The 21,729-nt window shown below is 52.2% G+C and overlaps 2 protein-coding genes across 5 annotated transcripts in view; both read right to left on the bottom strand.

Annotated features, from left to right (window-relative positions):
- The window catches only part of hecw2b (HECT, C2 and WW domain containing E3 ubiquitin protein ligase 2b), an 81,638-nt gene extending 79,838 nt beyond the window's left edge, over positions 1 to 1,800 (bottom strand). The window contains exon 1 of one of the 2 annotated variants that reach the window (XM_055930287.1): positions 1,069 to 1,800. The gene's annotated coding sequence lies outside the window, so the exon portion shown is untranslated. The remainder of the gene's footprint in view (positions 1 to 1,068) is intronic. The other variant, XM_055930286.1, reaches the window with a different exon arrangement.
- Positions 1,801 to 1,922: 122 nt separating this feature from the next.
- Positions 1,923 to 21,729, bottom strand: part of gtf3c3 (general transcription factor IIIC, polypeptide 3) — a 30,670-nt gene continuing 10,863 nt past the window's right edge. The window contains exons 11-21 of one of the 3 annotated variants that reach the window (XM_055930273.1): positions 19,647 to 19,849; positions 19,385 to 19,486; positions 19,109 to 19,244; positions 18,634 to 18,776; positions 18,383 to 18,465; positions 9,915 to 9,969; positions 9,649 to 9,784; positions 7,829 to 7,953; positions 6,638 to 6,790; positions 4,095 to 4,228; positions 1,923 to 3,886 (exon numbers count right to left, since the gene is read on the bottom strand). In XM_055930273.1, the coding sequence (XP_055786248.1) occupies positions 4,106 to 4,228; positions 6,638 to 6,790; positions 7,829 to 7,953; positions 9,649 to 9,784; positions 9,915 to 9,969; positions 18,383 to 18,465; positions 18,634 to 18,776; positions 19,109 to 19,244; positions 19,385 to 19,486; positions 19,647 to 19,849 (1,259 nt within the window). In that variant the 3' untranslated portion in view covers positions 1,923 to 3,886; positions 4,095 to 4,105. Of the gene's footprint in view, positions 4,229 to 6,637; positions 6,791 to 7,828; positions 7,954 to 9,648; positions 9,785 to 9,914; positions 9,970 to 18,382; positions 18,466 to 18,633; positions 18,777 to 19,108; positions 19,245 to 19,384; positions 19,487 to 19,646; positions 19,850 to 21,729 lie in introns of those variants that run through there. The other 2 variants (XM_055930272.1, XM_055930274.1) reach the window with 2 other exon arrangements.

The following is a 21,729-nucleotide window of genomic DNA, read 5'->3' as shown; positions in this document are numbered from 1 at the left end:
TCCATCACACACCACCAGTTATTTCTGGACTCCCAGTCAGCCCCTGTAAGGTCTCATGTACATAATGTCCAGTGAAATGTCCAGTTCTAACCCTATGAAGGACATGACTAGGCCTATACAAGACAGAGCCTACCATTAGTTTATAACAGAAAATACATTCACATAGTTTGGCCATGAGTGTCCACTTCAAAACATTTTAGGTCCGTGACTCCCCTGGCCAGCCCCACTGTCCTGTGTGTTTCTCTATGATCTCAATAAACTGCCTCGCTCGCGCACACACACACACACACACACACACACACACACACACACACGCACGCACGCACACACGCACGCACACACACACACGCACACACAGCCAGATGTTGCACAGAAGTAGTTAATGTTTTACTCTATTCCTGTGGTGTCTGTGAGTTAAGGACTTATTGAACCAATTAGAGATGAGGAAATATACTGAGATGAATCCCAGGCCCTGCTGTTATTGAGTTAGACAAAGAAACCAGACTGGTTCTGAGCAGTGGTCAGTCTGGTTATGGCCTCACCATCACTCATGAAACACCATATTGCAACCGTTTTCTATCTGTCCATACTTATACATAGAGAAATAAGGGATTTATTTCTGACTAACATGTTCCCTCAGAAACCTATTATAGGCTGTCACAACAACTAGTTGGTGGGCCGCTGCCAAGTAGGCTATATATGATGCATTGTCATATATCAACATGGCATTACACTAGTCACTAAATACCTGACACAAACCGTCACAGGCACCAGCAGTTTTACACTACTAGACCACAGGCCTATACTGAGATCATTTAAACCCCATTAAACGATTACATTGTTGTTATTATGGGGTTGAACTCATTTCTTGAGAAATATAAATATCCCACATATGTGAAGTGTATTATCGCCCACTGTAGCCTGCATACCCAAACGTGTTCGCTGTCAACCTGTCACAAGTAGCATCACTTTCCGTGTCAGCCCAACTCGCGACTTCCCGGGATGAAAACAATAACAGCAAATCCCAGCGAAAACCCAGTACCCATTATGTAAGCACACCTCACTTACCGTCAAAATAACGTTGAACACCGTACGGCAATCGACACGTCAAGCCCGCTTTCCCGTGTTCTTATTTACGGTGAATTGTATGTACTATAACCAAGTAGCAGTAGCTAGCTACATGTTTATTTCCCGACGTCTGATCATGGACGACAGATCCGCATGGGCCGTGCCCCACCGAAGGTCTGTGGACTCCCAGCCGTGTTCCAGCACTCTTTCGCGGCGGTACTGTCGCTCCCTTCCGCTCCCCTTGCAGTCTGTCAAATGTCAGCCGTAAAATCTGGTTCTCGATCCGAGGTTGCGATGTCATCTGTTAGATTTCATAGCATTGGTGGATAAACTCCGTTAGTTTCTACCGAACCGTTACTTGACGTGCCAGTCTGCAGTAAAGAAAGCGCTCCTCTTTTCTTAATTATTTAGAAGACCCCATATCCGCTGCACTGTTTCCGCTCCTGTGGCAGCAACAGTGAATACGTTCCTATTTTTGTAGCATCTCTCCTTGGTGACAGGTCGGAACGGTGCCAGCATATCGAGATTTTAACTCAACACTTTTCCAAAAGTCAACCCTTGAATCTCGTTGAAGAACTTTCTAAAAGGCTATATCTGGTAAACCGTGCGCTAGCTGGCGCGGCATAACGTTGTTTGGACCAGTGGCATCAGTCAGTATACGAGCATAGTGGATGAAAGTAGGCTAGATGGATCACTAGCACTATGAGGAGGCAGCGACAAGATGTTAGCAGATGGACGGAGGGATTTGGTCAATCTCACTTTTATAATCCCTGTAGCATAACAAAGGAGCCAGTCGGATGTTTTTCCAACAACATCAGGCTTCTGGGTCAGGTTTAAAAAAGCACCACAAATGGTTAATAAACAGATTTTTTATTTTATTTCAGTGTATTCAAATACAATTTTCTACAAAATCTATGTACACAAGTTAGAGTTAACATAAGATGTTGTTGACAACAATATATACAAAACATGTTTACCTTTTTACATCTTTAGACAGTTTTTTAGCAAGGCTGTGGAACAGGGAGTAAGTGACTGGGGTGATTTTAAATGTGACCCCTGGATACATCTAGTATTCCCTGTGGTAAATATGACTTCCTATACAGTGTAATAGTATTCCTATGGTAAATATGACTTCCTATACATGATACAGTGTAATAGTATTCCTATGGTATTGGTCAGGACATCACAGTGTTTCCCCTATACTAATTTAGCAGTGGCGGCGCACCACATCCTTGCTGCCACTCCCAAAAATATGACTTGCTGCCACTCTCCCCAAAAAACATATATATTTTTTCTATGTAGAAAAGCTCATGGAGTGACAGATTTTTTATTAAGAGTATCTTTGAGAACAAAAAAAAGAATCACCAAAATAAAAACTAGTCAGGGAGAATAAAAAGTTCCCCTAAAATATCATGTCACGGGGCCCCCATTGATTCTGTTATAATGTTTGAGTCATTCAGATAGCATAAGAACACAGCAGAAGCCACAGCATAAGCCATGGCAAAATGTGTAGAATTGCAGGACATTTGTTTTTAAAGTGAGCATTTTTCTCTTAGCACCATGACAAAATGTGTAGAATTGCAGAAAATTTGCTTTAAAACACCAAAATGTCTCTGCTCATTTTCGGTCGGAGACCGTGCCATTGGCCACACCCACTACACTAACTTTGTCACCGCTGCTGAAAAAAATGTTTGGGGAAACACTATCTTATACCATCAATTATATGTCTCATAATACACATCACATAGGACCTGATAGGCTGTTATACCATGCAGTATAGAGGACCTGATAGGTCACTATACAGTTCAGTGTTGAGGACCTGATAGGCTGTTATAACATGCAGTATAGAGGACCTGATAGGTCACTATACAGTTCAGTATTGAGGACCTGATAGGTCACTATACAGTTCAGTATAAGAGGACCTGATAGGTCACTATACAGTTCAGTATTGAGGACCTGATAGGTCATTACACAGTTCAGTGTTGAGGACCTGATAGGCTGTTATAACATGCAGTATAGAGGACCTGATAGGTCACTATACAGTTCAGTATTGAGGACCTGATAGGTCACTATACAGTTCAGTATTGAGGACCTGATAGGCTGTTATAACATGCAGTATAGAGGACCTGATAGGTCACTATACAGTTCAGTATTGAGGACCTGATAGGTCATTACACAGTTCAGTATAAGAGGACCTGATAGGTCACTATACAGTTCAGTATTGAGGACCTGATAGGTCACTATACAGTTCAGTATAAGAGGACCTGATAGGTCACTATACAGTTCAGTATTGAGGACCTGATAGGTCATTACACAGTTCAGTATTGAGGACCTGATAGGCTGTTATACCATGCAGTATTGAGGACCTGATAGGTCACTATACAGTTCAGTATTGAGGACCTGATAGGTCACTATACAGTTCAGTATAAGAGGACCTGATAGGTCACTATACAGTTCAGTATAAGAGGACCTGATAGGTCATTATACCGTGCAGTATAGGAGGACCTGATAGGCCGTTACACCGTGCAGTATAGAGGACCTGATAGGTCACTATACAGTTCAGTATAAGAGGACCTGATAGGTCATTATACCGTGCAGTATAGGAGGACCTGATAGGCCGTTACACCGTGCAGTATAGGAGGACCTGATAGGCCGTTACACCGTGCAGTACAGGAGGACCTGATAGGCTGTTATACCATGCAGTATAGAGGACCTGATAGGTCACTATACAGTTCAGTATAAGAGGACCTGATAGGTCATTATACCGTGCAGTATAGGAGGACCTGATAGGCCGTTACACCGTGCAGTATAGGAGGACCTGATAGGCCGTTACACCGTGCAGTACAGGAGGACCTGATAGGCCGTTACACCGTGCAGTATAGGAGGAACTGACAGCCCGTTACACGTGCAGTATAGGAGGACCTGATAGGCCGTTACACAGTGCAGTATAGGAGGACCTGATAGGCCGTTACACCGTGCAGTATAGGAGGAACTGACAGCCCGTTACACGTGCAGTATAGGAGGACATGATAGGCCGTTACACCGTGCAGTATGTGTTGATGAGGTGCCGTACCATCTCAGTGTTTCCACTGGCCTGGTAGATGATTGACAGGTTGAAGGCTATCTCTCTACGCAGGTCTACCTGGTCAGCCTCAATACCCTGTAGGAGAGAGATGAGGAAGAGATGAGGTGTGCCTGTAGTATATACCTGTAGTGTTAGAGGAGGGAAGCTGAGAGCCTTGTGGTAATAGTGACTGGAGAGGTGTGTCTGTAGTATATACAGTTGGAGTCGGAAGTTTACATACACTTTAGCCAAATACATTTAAACTCAGTTTCCCAATTCCTGACATTTATTCGTAGTAAAAATTCCCCGTCTTAGGTCAGTTAGGATCACCACTTTATTTTAAGAATGTGAAATATCAGAATAATAGTAAGAGAGAAGGAGTTATTTCAGCTTTTATTTCTTTCATCACATTCACAGTGGGTCTGAAGTTTACAAACACTCAATTAGTATTTGGTAGCATTGCCTTTAAATTGTTTAACTTGGGTCAAACGTTTCAGGTAGCCTTCCACAAGCTTCTCACAATAAACTGGGTGAATTTTGGACCATTCATCCTGACAGAGCTGGTGTAACTGAATCAGGTTTGTAGGCCTCCTTGCTCGCACATGCTTTTTCAGTTCTGCCCACACATTTTCTATAGGATTGAGGTCAGGGCTTTGTGTTGGTCACTCCAATACCTTGACTTTGTTGTCCTTAAGCCATTTTGCCAAAACTTTGGAAGTATGCTTGGGGTCATTGTCCATTTGGAAGACCCATTTGCGACCAAGCTTTAACTTCCTGACTGATGTCTTGAGATGTTGCTTCAATTTATCCACATAATTTTCCTCCCTCATGATGCCATCTATTTTGTGAAGTGCACCAGTCCCTCCTGCAGCAAAGCACCCCCACAACATGATGCTGCCACCCCTTTGCTTCACAGTTGGGATGAGGTTCTTCAGCTTGCAAGCGTCCCCCTTTTTCCTCCAAACATAACGATGGTCATTGTGGCCAAACAGTTCTATTTTTGTTTCATCAGACCAGAGGTAAATTTCTCCAAAAAGTATGATCTTTGTCCCCATGTGCAGTTGCAAACCGTAGTCTGGCTTTTTTATGGCGGTTTTGGAGCAGTGGCTTCTTCCTTGCTGAGCGGCCTTTCAGGTTATGTCGATATAGGACTCGTTTACTGTGGATATAGATACTTTTGTACCCGTTTCCTCCAGCATCTTCACAAGGTCCTTTGCTGTTGTTCTGGGATTGATTTTCACTTTTCGCACCAAAGTACGTTCATCTCTAGGAGACAGAACGCGTCTCTTTCCTGAGCGGTATGACGGCTGCGTGGTCCCATGTGTTTATACTTGTGTACTATTGTTTGTACAGATGAACGAGGTACCTTCTGGCTTTTGGAAATTGCTCCCAAGGATGAACCAGACTTGTGGAGGTCTACCATTTTTTTTCTGAGGTCTTGGCTGATTTCTTCAGATTTTCCCATGATGTCAAGCAAAGAGACACTGAGTTTGAAGGTAGGCCTTGAAATACATCCACAGATACACCTCCAATTGACTCAAATGATGTCAGTTAGCCTATCAGAAGCTTCTAAAGCCATGACACCATTTTGTGGATTTTTCCAAGCTGTTTAAAGGCACAGTCAACTTAGTGGATGTAAACTTCTGACCCACTGGAATTGTGATACAGTGAATTATAATTGAAATAATCTGTCTGAAAACAATTGTTGGAAAAATGACTTGTCGTGCACAAAGTAGATGTCCTAACCGACTTGCCAAAACTATAGTTTGTTAACAAGAAATTTGTGGAGTGGTTAAAAAACAAGTTTTAATGACTCCAACCTAAGTGTATGTAAACTTCTGACTTCAACTGCACCTCTAGTGTAAGAGGAGGGAAACTGAGAGCCTTGTGGTAATAGTGAATGGAGAGGTGTGTCTGTAGTATATACCTCTAGTGTAAGAGGAGGGAAACTGAGAGCCTTGTGGTAATAGTGAATGGCGAGGTGTGTCTGTAGTATATACCTCTAGTGTAAGAGGAGGGAAGCTGAGAGCCTTGTGGTAATAGTGAATGGGAGGTGTGCCTGTAGTATATACCTCTAGTGTAAGAGGAGGGAAGCTGAGAGCCTTGTGGTAATAGTGAATGGGAGGTGTGCCTGTAGTATATACCTCTAGTGTAAGAGGAGGGAAGCTGAGAGCCTTGTGGTAATAGTGAATGGGAGGTGTGCCTGTAGTATATACCTCTAGTGTAAGAGGAGGGAAGCTGAGAGCCTTGTGGTAATAGTGAATGGGAGGTGTGCCTGTAGTATATACCTCTAGTGTAAGAGGAGGGAAGCTGAGAGCCTTGTGGTAATAGTGAATGGGAGGTGTGCCTGTAGTATATACCTCTAGTGTAAGAGGAGGGAAGCTGAGAGCCTTGTGGTAATAGTGAATGGGAGGTGTGCCTGTAGTATATACCTCTAGTGTAAGAGGAGGGAAACTGAGAGCCTTGTGGTAATAGTGAATGGTGAGGTGTGCCTGTAGTATATACCTCTAGTGTAAGAGGAGGGAAGCTGAGAGCCTTGTGGTAATAGTGAATGGCGAGGTGTGCCAGGCCCATCTGCTGCAGGGCCCGTCCCAGGTTGTACATGCTTTCCTGGCAGGGCCCACGCTGCTCCACGTAACGCCACAGGAACGAGAAGCCCTGCCACAACACACAGACACACACGTTATGACACAAAACACATACACATAGGGTCTACACACACATACACACACAGGGTCTACACACACGACACACAGGGTCTACACACACACAGGGTCTACACACACATACACACATAGGGTCTACACACACAGGGTCTACACACACGACACACAGGGTCTACACACACACAGGGTCTACACACACGACACATAGGGTCTACACACACACAGGGTCTACACACACAACACATAGGGTCTACACACACATACAGGGTCTACACACACATACAGGGTCTACACACACACAGGGTCTACACACACATACACACACAGGGTCTACACACACACAGGGTCTACACACACACGACACACAGGGTCTACACACACACGACACACAGGGTCTACACACACATGACACACAGGGTCTACACACACGACACATAGGGTCTACACACACGACACATAGGGTCTACACACACACAGGGTCTACACACACAACACATAGGGTCTACACACACATACAGGGTCTACACACACATACAGGGTCTACACACACATACAGGGTCTACACACACACAGGGTCTACACACACATACACACACAGGGTCTACACACACACAGGGTCTACACACACACAGGGTCTACACACACGACACACAGGGTCTACACACACATGACACACAGGGTCTACACACACATGACACACAGGGTCTACACACACATGACACACAGGGTCTAAACACACACACACACACACACAGGGTCCACACACACACACACACACGACACACAGGGTCTACACACACACACACACACGACACACAGGGTCTAAACACACACACACACACACAGGGTCTAAACACACACACACACACACACACAGATATAGGGTCTACACACACAGACCGAGGGTTACAGGCTTACAAAAGGGGTGACTGTATGACTTTATAACAGGTTTTACAGCACAACCACACCACATGAACACATACATCCTATAGGTTCTACACACTTCTATGGGACACAATAGGATTCTGACCTGCAGTATCAGCGGGTGGCGTTTAACCACAAACTTCTGAGACGCCATGTGGAAGAAGGTGAGGCCAACACACAGACTGTACAGAGGTTCATCTGGCTTAGCCCTGAACGCCTGAACGTACTGACCTAGAGAGAGAGAGACAGGGAGAGAGACAGAGACAGAGAGACAGGGAGAGAGAGAGAGACAGAGACACAGAGAGAGAGAGAGAGAGAGAGAGAGAGAGACACACACACAGAGAGAGAGACACACAGAGAGACAGGGAGAGAGAGAGAGAGACAGACAGACAGAGAGAGACAGGGAGAGACAGGGAGACACAGAGAGACACAGAGACACAGAGAGACACAGAGAGACACAGAGAGACAAAGACATTAATTCCTACTTGGATTCCACATTAACCTGGATGTGCAATGACCATTCCCCTGGCTAGAAGGCCATAGTTTTATGCATCTGTAGTATGCATCTGTAGTATGCATCTGTAGTATGTATCTGTGGTATGCATCTGTAGTATGCATCTGTAGTATGCATCTGTAGTATGCATCTGTAGTATGCATCTGTAGTATGTATCTGTACTATGTATCTGTAGTATGCATCTGTACTATGTATCTGTACTATGTATCTGTAGTATCTGTGGTATGTATCTGTAGTATGTATCTGTAGTATGCATCTGTAGTATGTATCTGTAGTATGTATCTGTAGTATCTGTAGTATGTATCTGTAGTATGTATCCGTACTATGTATCTGTAGTATGCATCTGTAGTATGTATCTGTAGTATGTATCTGTAGTATCTGTAGTATGTATCTGTAGTATGTATCTGTACTATGTATCTGTAGTATGCATCTGTACTATGTATCTGTACTATGTATCTGTAGTATCTGTGGTATGTATCTGTAGTATGTATCTGTAGTATGCATCTGTAGTATGTATCTGTAGTATGTATCTGTAGTATGCATCTGTAGTATGCATCTGTAGTATGTATCTGTAGTATGTATCTGTAGTATCTGTAGTATGTATCTGTAGTATGTATCTGTAGTATGCATCTGTAGTATGCATCTGTAGTATGCATCTGTAGTATGCATCTGTAGTATGCATCTGTAGTATGTATCTGTAGTATGTATCTGTAGTATCTGTAGTATGTATCTGTAGTATGTATCTGTACTATGTATCTGTAGTATGCATCTGTACTATGTATCTGTAGTATCTGTGGTATGTATCTGTAGTATGTATCTGTAGTATGCATCTGTAGTATGTATCTGTAGTATGTATCTGTAGTATGCATCTGTAGTATGCATCTGTAGTATGCATCTGTAGTATGTATCTGTAGTATCTGTAGTATGTATCTGTAGTATGTATCTGTGGTATGTATCTGTAGTATGCATCTGTAGTATGTATCTGTAGTATGCATCTGTAGTATGCATCTGTAGTATGCATCTGTAGTATGCATCTGTAGTATGCATCTGTAGTATGTATCTGTAGTATGTATCTGTAGTATGTATCTGTAGTATGTATCTGTAGTATGTATCTGTAGTATGTATCTGTAGTATGCATCTGTAGTATGTATCTGTAGTATGTATCTGTAGTATGTATCTGTAGTATGTATCTGTGGTATGTATCTGTAGTATGCATCTGTAGTATGCATCTGTAGTATGCATCTGTAGTATGCATCTGTAGTATGCATCTGTAGTATGCATCTGTAGTATGTATCTGTAGTATGCATCTGTAGTATGTATCTGTAGTATGTATCTGTAGTATGTATCTGTAGTATGTATCTGTAGTATGCATCTGTAGTATGCATCTGTAGTATGCATCTGTGTGGTCGTACCGAGTGCGTGTTTGAAGCTGCCAGACACCAGTGCGTTGTGTCCACTGAGAACACACAGGGCGTGGTTGTCTGGGTTCTTCATCATCAGACGCAGACAGAACCGATGATGACGCACGTCCTGGGAGTGAAGGGTCACCTGGTGGGAAAGGACAGGGAGAATGAGTGAGCTGGTGTGTGTGTGTGTGTGTGTGTGTGTGTGTGTGTGTGTGTGTGTGTGTGTGTGTGTGTGTGTGTGTGTGTGTGTGTGTGTGTGTGTGAAGGATCACCTGGTTGAATACATTCCACAGCATGGGCCACTCCTGCTTCTCCATCAGCGTCAGCCTACAAACAGATGGAGGTTAGAGGTCAATATGGTCCACACACACACTCAAAATAAGCCCTGGTGCACCTCCTGATCTAACACACTTGGAGTGTATATGACAAGGAGGAAGCTGTTTCTCTCTAGATGTTTCTGGAGCCAGTAGGACAGCCAGTCAGCAGGACGGACAGCCAGTCAGCAGGACGGACAGCCAGTCAGCAGGACGGACAGCCAGTCAGCAGGACGGACAGCCAGTCAGCAGGACGGACAGCCAGTCAGCAGGACGGACAGCCAGACAGCAGGACGGACAGCCAGTCAGCAGGACGGACAGCCAGTCAGCAGGACGGACAGCCAGTCAGCAGGACGGACAGCCAGTCAGCAGGACGGACAGCCAGACAGCAGGACGGACAGCCAGACAGCAGGACGGACAGCCAGTCAGCAGGACGGACAGCCAGTCAGCAGGACGGACAGCCAGTCAGCAGGACGGACAGCCAGTCAGCAGGACGGACAGCCAGTCAGCAGTACGGACAGCCAGTCAGCAGTACGGACAGCCAGTCAGCAGTACGGACAGCCAGTCAGCAGTACGGACAGCCAGTCAGCAGTACGGACAGCCAGTCAGCAAGACGGACAGCCAGTCAGCAGTACGGACAGCCAGTCAGCAGTACGGACAGCCAGTCAGCAGGACGGACAGCCAGTCAGCAGGACGGACAGCCAGTCAGCAGGACGGACAGCCAGTCAGCAGGACGGACAGCCAGTCAGCAGGACGGACAGCCAGTCAGCAGGACGGACAGCCAGTCAGCAGGACGGACAGCCAGTCAGCAGTAGGACAGCCAGTCAGCAGTAGGACAGCCAGTCAGCAGGACAGTCAGCCAGTCAGCAGGACAGTCAGCCAGTCAGCAGTACGGACAGCCAGTCAGCAGGACGGACAGCCAGTCAGCAGTACGGACAGCCAGTCAGCAGGACGGTCAGCCAGTCAGCAGGACGGTCAGCCAGTCAGCAGGACGGTCAGCCAGTCAGCAGGACGGTCAGCCAGTCAGCAGGACGGACAGCCAGTCAGCAGGACGGACAGCCAGTCAGCAGTACGGACAGCCAGTCAGCAGGACGGACAGCCAGTCAGCAGGACGGACAGCCAGTCAGCAGGACGGACAGCCAGTCAGCAGGACGGACAGCCAGTCAGCAGGACGGACAGCCAGTCAGCAGGACGGACAGCCAGTCAGCAGGACGGACAGCCAGTCAGCAGGACGGACAGCCAGTCAGCAGGACGGACAACCAGTCTGCAGGACGGACAGCCAGTCAGCAGGACGGACAGCCAGTCAGCAGGACGGACAGCCAGTCAGCAGTACGGACAGCAGGACAGCAGTACGGACAGCCAGTCAGCAGGACGGACAGCCAGTCAGCAGGACGGACAGCCAGTCAGCAGTACGGACAGCCAGTCAGCAGTACGGACAGCCAGTCAGCAGGACGGACAGCCAGTCAGCAGGACGGACAGCCAGTCAGCAGGACGGACAGCCAGTCTGCAGGACGGACAGCCAGTCTGCAGGACGGACAGCCAGTCTGCAGGACGGACAGCCAGTCTGCAGGACGGACAGCCAGTCAGCAGGACGGACAGCCAGTCAGCAGGACGGACAGCCAGTCAGCAGGACGGACAGCCAGTCAGCAGTACGGACAGCCAGTCAGCAGGACGGACAGCCAGTCAGCAGGACGGACAGCCAGTCAGCAGGACGGACAGCCAGTCAGCAGTACGGACAGCCAGTCAGCAGGACGGACAGCCAGTCAGCAGGACGGACAGCCAGTCAGCAGGACGGACAGCCAGTCAGCAGGACGGACAGCCAGTCTGCAGGACGGACAGCCAGTCAGCAGGACGGACAGCCAGTCAGCAGGACGGACAGCCAGTCAGCAGGACGGACAGCAGGACAGCCAGTCAGTAGGACAATCAGTCAGCAGGACAGTCAGTCAGCAGAACAGTCAGTCAGCAGGACAGCCAGTCAGTAGGACAGCCAGTCAACAGTAGGGACAGCCAGTCAGCAGTAGGGACAGCCAGTCAGCAGTACGGACAGCCAGTCAGCAGGACGGACAGCCAGTCAGCAGGACGGACAGCCAGTCAGCAGGACGGACAGCCAGTCAGCAGGACGGACAGCCAGTCAGCAGGACGGACAGCCAGTCAGCAGGACGGACAGCCAGTCAGCAGGACGGACAGCCAGTCAGCAGGACGGACAGCCAGTCAGCAGGACGGACAGCCAGTCAGCAGGACGGACAGCCAGTCAGCAGGACGGTCAGCCAGTCAGCAGGACGGACAGCCAGTCAGCAGGACGGACAGCCAGTCAGCAGGACGGACAGCCAGTCAGCAGGACGGACAGCCAGTCAGCAGGACGGACAGCCAGTCAGCAGGACGGACAGCCAGTCAGCAGGACGGACAGCCAGTCAGCAGGACGGACAGCCAGTCAGCAGGACGGACAGCCAGTCAGCAGGACGGACAGCCAGTCAGCAGGACGGACAGCCAGTCAGCAGGACGGACAGCCAGTCAGCAGTACGGACAGCCAGACAGCAGGACGGACAGCCAGTCAGCAGGACGGACAGCCAGTCAGCAGGACGGACAGCCAGTCAGCAGTAGGACAGCCAGTCAGCAGTAGGACAGCCAGTCAGCAGTACGGACAGCCAGTCAGCAGGACGGACAGCCAGTCAGCAGGACGGACAGCCAGTCAGCAGTACGGACAGCGGGACAGCCAGTCAGTAGGCCAGTCAGTCAGCAGGACAATCAGTCAGCAGGACAGTCAGTCAGCAGGACAGCCAGTCAGCAGGACGGACAGCCAGTCAGCAGGACGGTCAGCCAGTCAGCAGGACGGACAGCCAGTCAGCAGGACGGACAGCCAGTCAGCAGGACGGACAGCCAGTCAGCAGGACGGTAAGCCAGTCAGCAGGACGGTCAGCCAGTCAGCAGGACGGACAGCCAGTCAGCAGGACGGACAGCCAGTCAGCAGTACGGACAGCCAGTCAGCAGTACGGACAGCCATACAGCAGGACGGACAGCCAGTCAGCAGTACGGACAGCCAGTCAGCAGTACGGACAGCCAGTCAGCAGGACGGACAGCCAGTCAGCAGGACGGACAGCCAGTCAGCAGGACGGACAGCCAGTCAGCAGGACGGACAGCCAGTCAGCAGGACGGACAGCCAGTCAGCAGGACGGACAGCCAGTCAGCAGGACGGACAGCCAGTCAGCAGGACGGACAGCCAGTCAGCAGGACGGACAGCCAGTCAGCAGCACGGACAGCCAGTCAGCAGCACGGACAGCCAGTCAGCAGCACGGACAGCCAGTCAGCAGGACGGACAGCCAGTCAGCAGGACGGACAGCCAGTCAGCAGGACGGACAGCCAGTCAGCAGGACGGACAGCCAGTCAGCAGGACGGACAGCCAGTCAGCAGGACGGACAGCCAGTCAGCAGGACGGACAGCCAGTCTGCAGGACGGACAGCCAGTCTGCAGGACGGACAGCCAGTCTGCAGGACGGACAGCCAGTCTGCAGGACGGACAGCCAGTCTGCAGGACGGACAGCCAGTCAGCAGGACGGACAGCCAGTCAGCAGGACGGACAGACAGTCAGCAGTACGGACAGCCAGTCAGCAGGACGGACAGCCAGTCAGCAGGACGGACAGCCAGTCAGCAGGACGGACAGCCAGTCAGCAGTACGGACAGCCAGTCAGCAGTACGGACAGCCAGTCAGCAGTACGGACAGCCAGTCAGCAGGACAGCCAGTCAGCAGGACAGTCAGTCAGCAGGACAGTCAGTCAGCAGGACAGTGAGTCAGCAGGACAGTCAGTCAGCAGGACAGTCAGTCAGTAGGACAGCCAGTCAGCAGGACAGCCAGTCAGCAGGACAGCCAGTCAGCAGGACAGCCAGTCAGCAGGACAGCCAGTCAGCAGGACAGCCAGTAGGACAGCCAGTCAGTAGGACAGCCAGTCAGCAGGACAGCCAGTCAGCAGGACAGCCAGTCAGCAGGACAGCCAGTAGGACAGTCAGTCAGCAGGACAGCCAGTCAGAAGGACAGTCAGTCAGTAGGACGGACAGCCAGTCAGCAGGACGGACAGCCAGTCAGCAGTACGGACAGCCAGTCAGCAGGACGGACAGCCAGTCAGCAGGACGGACAGCCAGTCAGCAGGACGGACAGCCAGTCAGCAGGACGGACAGCCAGTCTGCAGGACGGACAGCCAGTCAGCAGGACGGACAGCCAGTCAGCAGGACGGACAGCCAGTCAGCAGTACGGACAGCAGGACAGCCAGTCAGTAGGACAATCAGTCAGCAGGACAGTCAGTCAGCAGAACAGTCAGTCAGCAGGACAGCCAGTCAGTAGGACAGCCAGTCAACAGTAGGGACAGCCAGTCAGCAGTAGGGACAGCCAGTCAGCAGGACGGACAGCCAGTCAGCAGGACGGACAGCCAGTCAGCAGGACGGACAGCCAGTCAGCAGGACGGACAGCCAGTCAGCAGGACGGACAGCCAGTCAGCAGGACGGACAGCCAGTCAGCAGGACGGACAGCCAGTCAGCAGGACGGTCAGCCAGTCAGCAGGACGGACAGCCAGTCAGCAGGACGGACAGCCAGTCAGCAGGACGGACAGCCAGTCAGCAGGACGGACAGCCAGTCAGCAGGACGGACAGCCAGTCAGCAGGACGGACAGCCAGTCAGCAGGACGGACAGCCAGTCAGCAGGACGGACAGCCAGTCAGCAGGACGGACAGCCAGTCAGCAGGACGGACAGCCAGTCAGCAGGACGGACAGCCAGTCAGCAGGACGGACAGCCAGTCAGCAGGACGGACAGCCAGTCAGCAGTACGGACAGCCAGACAGCAGGACGGACAGCCAGTCAGCAGGACGGACAGCCAGTCAGCAGGACGGACAGCCAGTCAGCAGTAGGACAGCCAGTCAGCAGTAGGACAGCCAGTCAGCAGTACGGACAGCCAGTCAGCAGGACGGACAGCCAGTCAGCAGGACGGACAGCCAGTCAGCAGTACGGACAGCAGGACAGCCAGTCAGTAGGCCAGTCAGTCAGCAGTACGGACAGCAGGACAGCCAGTCAGTAGGCCAGTCAGTCAGCAGGACAATCAGTCAGCAGGACAGTCAGTCAGCAGGACAGCCAGTCAGCAGGACGGACAGCCAGTCAGCAGGACGGTCAGCCAGTCAGCAGGACGGACAGCCAGTCAGCAGGACGGACAGCCAGTCAGCAGGACGGACAGCCAGTCAGCAGGACGGACAGCCAGTCAGCAGGACGGTCAGCCAGTCAGCAGGCAGCCAGTCAGCAGGACGGACAGCCAGTCAGCAGTACGGACAGCCAGTCAGCAGTACGGACAGCCAGACAGCAGGACGGACAGCCAGTCAGCAGTACGGACAGCCAGTCAGCAGTACGGACAGCCAGTCAGCAGGACGGACAGCCAGTCAGCAGGACGGACAGCCAGTCAGCAGGACGGACAGCCAGTCAGCAGGACGGACAGCCAGTCAGCAGGACGGACAGCCAGTCAGCAGGACGGTCAGCCAGTCAGCAGGACGGACAGCCAGTCAGCAGGACGGACAGCCAGTCAGCAGGACGGACAGCCAGTCAGCAGGACGGACAGCCAGTCAGCAGGACGGACAGCCAGTCAGCAGCACGGACAGCCAGTCAGCAGCACGGACAGCCAGTCAGCAGCACGGACAGCCAGTCAGCAGGACGGACAGCCAGTCAGCAGGACGGACAGCCAGTCAGCAGGACGGACAGCCAGTCAGCAGGACGGACAGCCAGTCAGCAGGACGGACAGCCAGTCAGCAGGACGGACAGCCAGTCTGCAGGACGGACAGCCAGTCTGCAGGACGGACAGCCAGTCTGCAGGACGGACAGCCAGTCTGCAGGACGGACAGCCAGTCTGCAGGACGGACAGCCAGTCTGCAGGACGGACAGCCAGTCAGCAGGACGGACAGACAGTCAGCAGGACGGACAGACAGTCAGCAGTACGGACAGCCAGTCAGCAGGACGGACAGCCAGTCAGCAGGACGGACAGCCAGTCAGCAGGACGGACAGCCAGTCAGCAGTACGGACAGCCAGTCAGCAGTACGGACAGCCAGTCAGCAGTACGGACAGCCAGTCAGCAGGACAGCCAGTCAGCAGGACAGTCAGTCAGCAGGACAGTCAGTCAGCAGGACAGTGAGTCAGCAGGACAGTCAGTCAGCAGGACAGTCAGTCAGTAGGACAGCCAGTCAGCAGGACAGCCAGTCAGCAGGACAGCCAGTCAGCAGGACAGCCAGTCAGCAGGACAGCCAGTCAGCAGGACAGCCAGTAGGACAGCCAGTCAGTAGGACAGCCAGTCAGCAGGACAGCCAGTCAGCAGGACAGCCAGTCAGCAGGACAGCCAGTAGGACAGTCAGTCAGCAGGACAGCCAGTCAGAAGGACAGTCAGTCAGTAGGACAGCCAGTCAGCAGGACAGCCAGTCAGCAGGACGGACAGCCAGTCAGCAGGACGGACAGCCAGTCAGCAGGACGGACAGCCAGTCAGCAGGACGGACAGCCAGTCAGCAGTACGGACAGCCAGTCAGCAGGACGGACAGCCAGTCAGCAGGACGGACAGCCAGTCAGCAGGACGGACAGCCAGTCAGCAGGACGGACAGCCAGTCAGCAGGACGGACAGCCAGTCAGCAGGACGGACAGCCAGTCAGCAGTACGGACAGCCAGTCAGCAGGACGGACAGCCAGTCAGCAGGACGGACAGCCAGTCAGCAGGACGGACAGCCAGTCAGCAGGACGGACAGCCAGTCAGCAGGACGGACAGCCAGTCAGCAGTACGGACAGCAGGACAGCCAGTCAGTAGGCCAGTCAGTCAGCAGGACAATCAGTCAGCAGAACAGTCAGTCAGCAGTAGGACAGCCAGTCAGCAGTAGGACAGCCAGTCAGCAGGACGGACAGCCAGTCAGCAGGACGGACAGCCAGTCAGCAGGACGGACAGCCAGTCAGCAGGACGGACAGCCAGTCAGCAGGACGGACAGCCAGTCAGCAGGACGGTCAGCCAGTCAGCAGGACGGACAGCCAGTCAGCAGGACGGACAGCCAGTCAGCAGGACGGACAGCCAGTCAGCAGGACGGACAGCCAGTCAGCAGGACGGACAGCCAGTCAGCAGGACGGACAGCCAGTCAGCAGGACGGTCAGCCAGTCAGCAGGACGGACAGCCAGTCAGCAGGACGGACAGCCAGTCAGCAGGACGGACAGCCAGTCAGCAGCACGGACAGCCAGTCAGCAGGACGGACAGCCAGTCAGCAGGACGGACAGCCAGTCAGCAGGACGGACAGCCAGTCAGCAGGACGGACAGCCAGTCAGCAGGACGGACATCCAGTCAGCAGGACGGACAGCCAGTCAGCAGGACGGACAGCCAGTCAGCAGGACGGACAGCCAGTCTGCAGGACGGACAGCCAGTCTGCAGGACGGACAGCCAGTCTGCAGGACGGACAGCCAGTCAGCAGGACGGACAGCCAGTCAGCAGGACGGACAGCCAGTCAGCAGGACGGACAGCCAGTCAGCAGTACGGACAGCCAGTCAGCAGTACGGACAGCCAGTCAGCAGTACGGACAGCCAGTCAGCAGTACGGACAGCCAGTCAGCAGTACGGACAGCCAGTCAGCAGTACGGACAGCCAGTCAGCAGGACAGTCAGTCAGCAGGACAGTCAGTCAGTAGGACAGCCAGTCAGTAGGACAGCCAGTCAGCAGGACAGTCAGTCAGCAGGACAGTCAGTCAGCAGGACAGCCAGCCAGTAGGACAGCCAGTCAGTAGGACAGCCAGTCAGCAGGACAGCCAGTCAGCAGGACAGCCAGTCAGCAGGACAGCCAGTCAGCAGGACAGCCAGTCAGCAGGACAGTCAGTAGGACAGTCAGTCAGCAGGACAGCCAGTCAGCAGGACAGCCAGTCAGCAGGACAGCCAGTAGGACAGCCAGTCAGTAGGACAGCCAGTCAGCAGGACAGCCAGTCAGCAGGACAGCCAGTCAGCAGGACAGCCAGTAGGACAGTCAGTCAGCAGGACAGCCAGTCAGAAGGACAGTCAGTCAGTAGGACAGCAAGCCAGTAGGACAGCCAGTCAGCAGGACAGCCAGTCAGCAGGACAGTCAGTCAGCAGGACAGTCAGTCAGCAGGACAGCCAGCCAGTAGGACAGCCAGTCAGTAGGACAGCCAGTCAGCAGGACAGCCAGTCAGCAGGACAGCCAGTCAGCAGGACAGTCAGCCAGTAGGACAGCCAGTAGGACAGTCAGTCAGCAGGACAGCCAGTCAGCAGGACAGCCAGTCAGCAGGACAGCCAGTAGGACAGCCAGTCAGTAGGACAGCCAGTCAGCAGGACAGCCAGTCAGCAGGACAGCCAGTAGGACAGTCAGTCAGCAGGACAGTCAGTCAGCAGGACAGTCAGTCAGTAGGACAGCAAGCCAGTAGGACAGCCAGTCTGACCTGATGTAATCGTAGGCCTTGCGGTAGTTATGGTCCAGGAAAGCAGCCGACAGACCAAAGAACTCCAGCTCTTTCCTCTTCACCTAAACAACACATCACTGTCATGTAGATTTAAACAACAAAGTGCTAACAATACATTTAGAAAGATAGAACAATAAATTAGTCTTTTTTACAATACATTTTCTTTATACTGAACAGTGTGTTGATTTGAATGACAGGAAGAGAAAGAAGGCCAGCTGGTTCCTCTTTACCTTGACGTCATAGAAGGAGTAGAACTCCAGAGAAGAATCCACCAGCAGCTCTGCCTCTTTAAAACGCTTCATCTCACACAGCGTACACACACACCTCACCAACAGTAACCACCAGTCCTCCCGGGACAACACACTGGTCTTACCTGGGGCGGGAGGGAGGGAGGGAGGGAGAGGGAGGGAGGAGAGGGAGAGGGAGGGAGAGGGAGGGAGAGGGAGGGATGGAGGAGAGGGAGAGAGAGACAGAGAGAGAGACAGAGAGAGAGACAGAGAGAGAGACAGAGAAAGAGAGAGAGAGAGAGAGAGAGAGAGAGAGAGAGAGAGAGAACATCGCTTAATCGTTTCTCTTTTTCGGTCTGTAATCTATCAGTACATCTGTAACATGTGATCTATCAGAGGAGTCTTACCACTGATGTCCTGGTAGGGTCTGTAATCTCTCAGTACATCTGTAACATGTGATCCATCAGAGGAGTCTTACCACTGATGTCCTGATAGGCTGCCTCCTGGTCACCGATGTCTGACACCAGGTCCTTAGACACCTTGACCAGACGCAGGTGTCTGACCCCCGACCACATGCTGGCTCTGACACACACCTGGGCCCGCGTCATAGCCACCTGAATGACAACACAGTAGGAACAACATCAGTGTGTGTGTGGTGTGGTGTGGTGTGGTGTGGTGTGGTGTGGTGTGGTGTGTGTGTGTGTGTGTGTGTGTGGTGTGTGTGTGTGTGTGTGTGTGTGAGAGAGAAGCCTACCTTCAGCAGCATAGCCAGCATGGTCAGCATGGTATCCAGGTAGTCATCCAGTCGGCCTTGGGAATGCAGCAGAGTAGAGCGGTGCAGCAGCAGCTTCAACTCCTGGACCACACACACACACCACACACACACACACACACACACACACACACACACACACACACACACACACACACACACACACACACACACAGGGATAATCAGTACACACACCCTGACACCCTCCCCTCCCCTCCCCTCCCCTCCCTCCCCCTCCACCTGCCTGCTGTGCTGCGGAGGCGTCCTGTGCCAGTGTGTCTGGGTCGTACATGGGCTCCAGGGCCTTGAGGGCACAGAGAGGTCGACCCAGCTGCTGCTGCAGAGTAGACAGACACAGCCTGGCCTCCAGGTGAAGAGGAGCCATCTGTACTACCTTGTTGTAACTCGTCACTGCTACCTCCATGTGGCCCAGCGCCTTCAGACACTCTGGAGACAAATTACCTTTCAATTAACACGTTAGGAACTGTTGAGATGATGGAGTCGTAACGGGGTACGACGACAGAGTCGTAACGGGGTACAACGAGAGAGTCGTAACGGGGTACGACGAGAGAGTCGTAACGGGGTACGACGAGAGTTCTAACGCGTTACGACGAGAGATCTAACGCGTTACGACGAGAGTTCTAACGCGTTACGACGAGAGTTCTAACGCGTTACGACGAGAGTTCTAACGCGTTACGACGAGAGTTCTAACGCGTTACGACAACAGAGTTCTAACGCGTTACGACGACAGAGTTCTAACGCGTTACGACGACAGAGTTCTAACGCGTTACGACGACAGAGTCCTAACGCGTTACGACGACAGAGATGTAACGGGGTACGCCGACAGAGTCGTAACGGGGTACGACGACAGAGTCGTAACGGGGTACGACGAGAGAGTCGTAACGGGGTACGACGACAGAGTCGTAACGGGGTACGACGACAGAGTCGTAACGGGGTACGACGACAGAGTCGTAACGGGGTACGACGAGAGAGTCGTAACGGGGTACGACGAGAGAGTCGTAGTAACGGGGTACGACGAGAGAGTCGTAACGGGGTACGACGACAGAGTCGTAACGGGGTACGACGAGAGAGTCGTAACGGGGTACGACGACAGAGTCGTAACGGGGTACGACGAGAGAGTCGTAACGGGGTACGACGAGAGAGTCGTAACGGGGTACGACGACAGAGTCGTAACGGGGTACGACGAGAGAGTCGTAACGGGGTACGACGACAGAGTCGTAACGGGGTACGACGACAGAGTCGTAACGGGGTACGACGAGAGAGTCGTAACGGGGTACGACGAGAGAGTCGTAACGGGGTACGACGAGAGAGTCGTAACGGGGTACGACGAGAGAGTCGTAACGGGGTACGACGACAGAGATGTAACGGGGTACGACGAGAGAGTCGTAACGGGGTACGACGAGAGAGTCGTAACGGGGTACGACGACGGAGTTCTAACGCGTTGCGACGAGAGTTGTAACGCGTTACGACGAGAGTTCTAACGCGTTACGACGAGAGTTCTAACGCGTTACGACGAGAGTTCTAACGCGTTACGACGAGAGTTCTAATGCGTTACGACGACGGAGTTGTAACGGGGTACGACGACGGAGTTCTAACGCGTTACGACGAGAGTTCTAACGCGTTACGACGAGAGTTCTAACGCGTTACGACGAGAGTTCTAACGCGTTACGACGACAGAGTTCTAACGCGTTACGACGAGAGTTCTAACGCGTTACGACGAGAGTTCTAACGCGTTACGACGAGAGTTCTAACGCGTTACGACGAGAGTTCTAACGCGTTACGACGAGAGTTCTAACGCGTTACGACGAGAGTTCTAACGCGTTACGACGAGAGTTCTAACGCGTTACGACGACGAGAGTTCTAACGCGTTACGACGACAGAGTTCTAACGCGTTACGACGACAGAGTTCTAACGCGTTACGACGACAGAGTTCTAACGCGTTACGACGACAGAGTTCTAACGCGTTACGACGACAGAGTTCTAACGCGTTACGACGACAGAGTTCTAACGCGTTACGACGACAGAGTTCTAACGCGTTACGACGACAGAGTCCTAACGCGTTACGACGACAGAGTCCTAACGGGGTACGACGACAGAGTTCTAACGCGTTACGACGACAGAGTTCTAACGCGTTACGACGACAGAGTTCTAACGCGTTACGACGACAGAGTTCTAACGCGTTACGACGACAGAGTTCTAACGCGTTACGACGACAGAGTTCTAACGCGTTACGACGACAGAGTTCTAACGCGTTACGACGACAGAGTTCTAACGCGTTACGACGACAGAGTTCTAACGCGTTACGA

This window comes from Salvelinus fontinalis, chromosome 7 (genome assembly GCF_029448725.1).
Source record: "Salvelinus fontinalis isolate EN_2023a chromosome 7, ASM2944872v1, whole genome shotgun sequence".
NCBI lineage: Eukaryota > Metazoa > Chordata > Actinopteri > Salmoniformes > Salmonidae > Salvelinus > Salvelinus fontinalis.
This window is presented reverse-complemented; position numbering and strand designations above follow the sequence as displayed.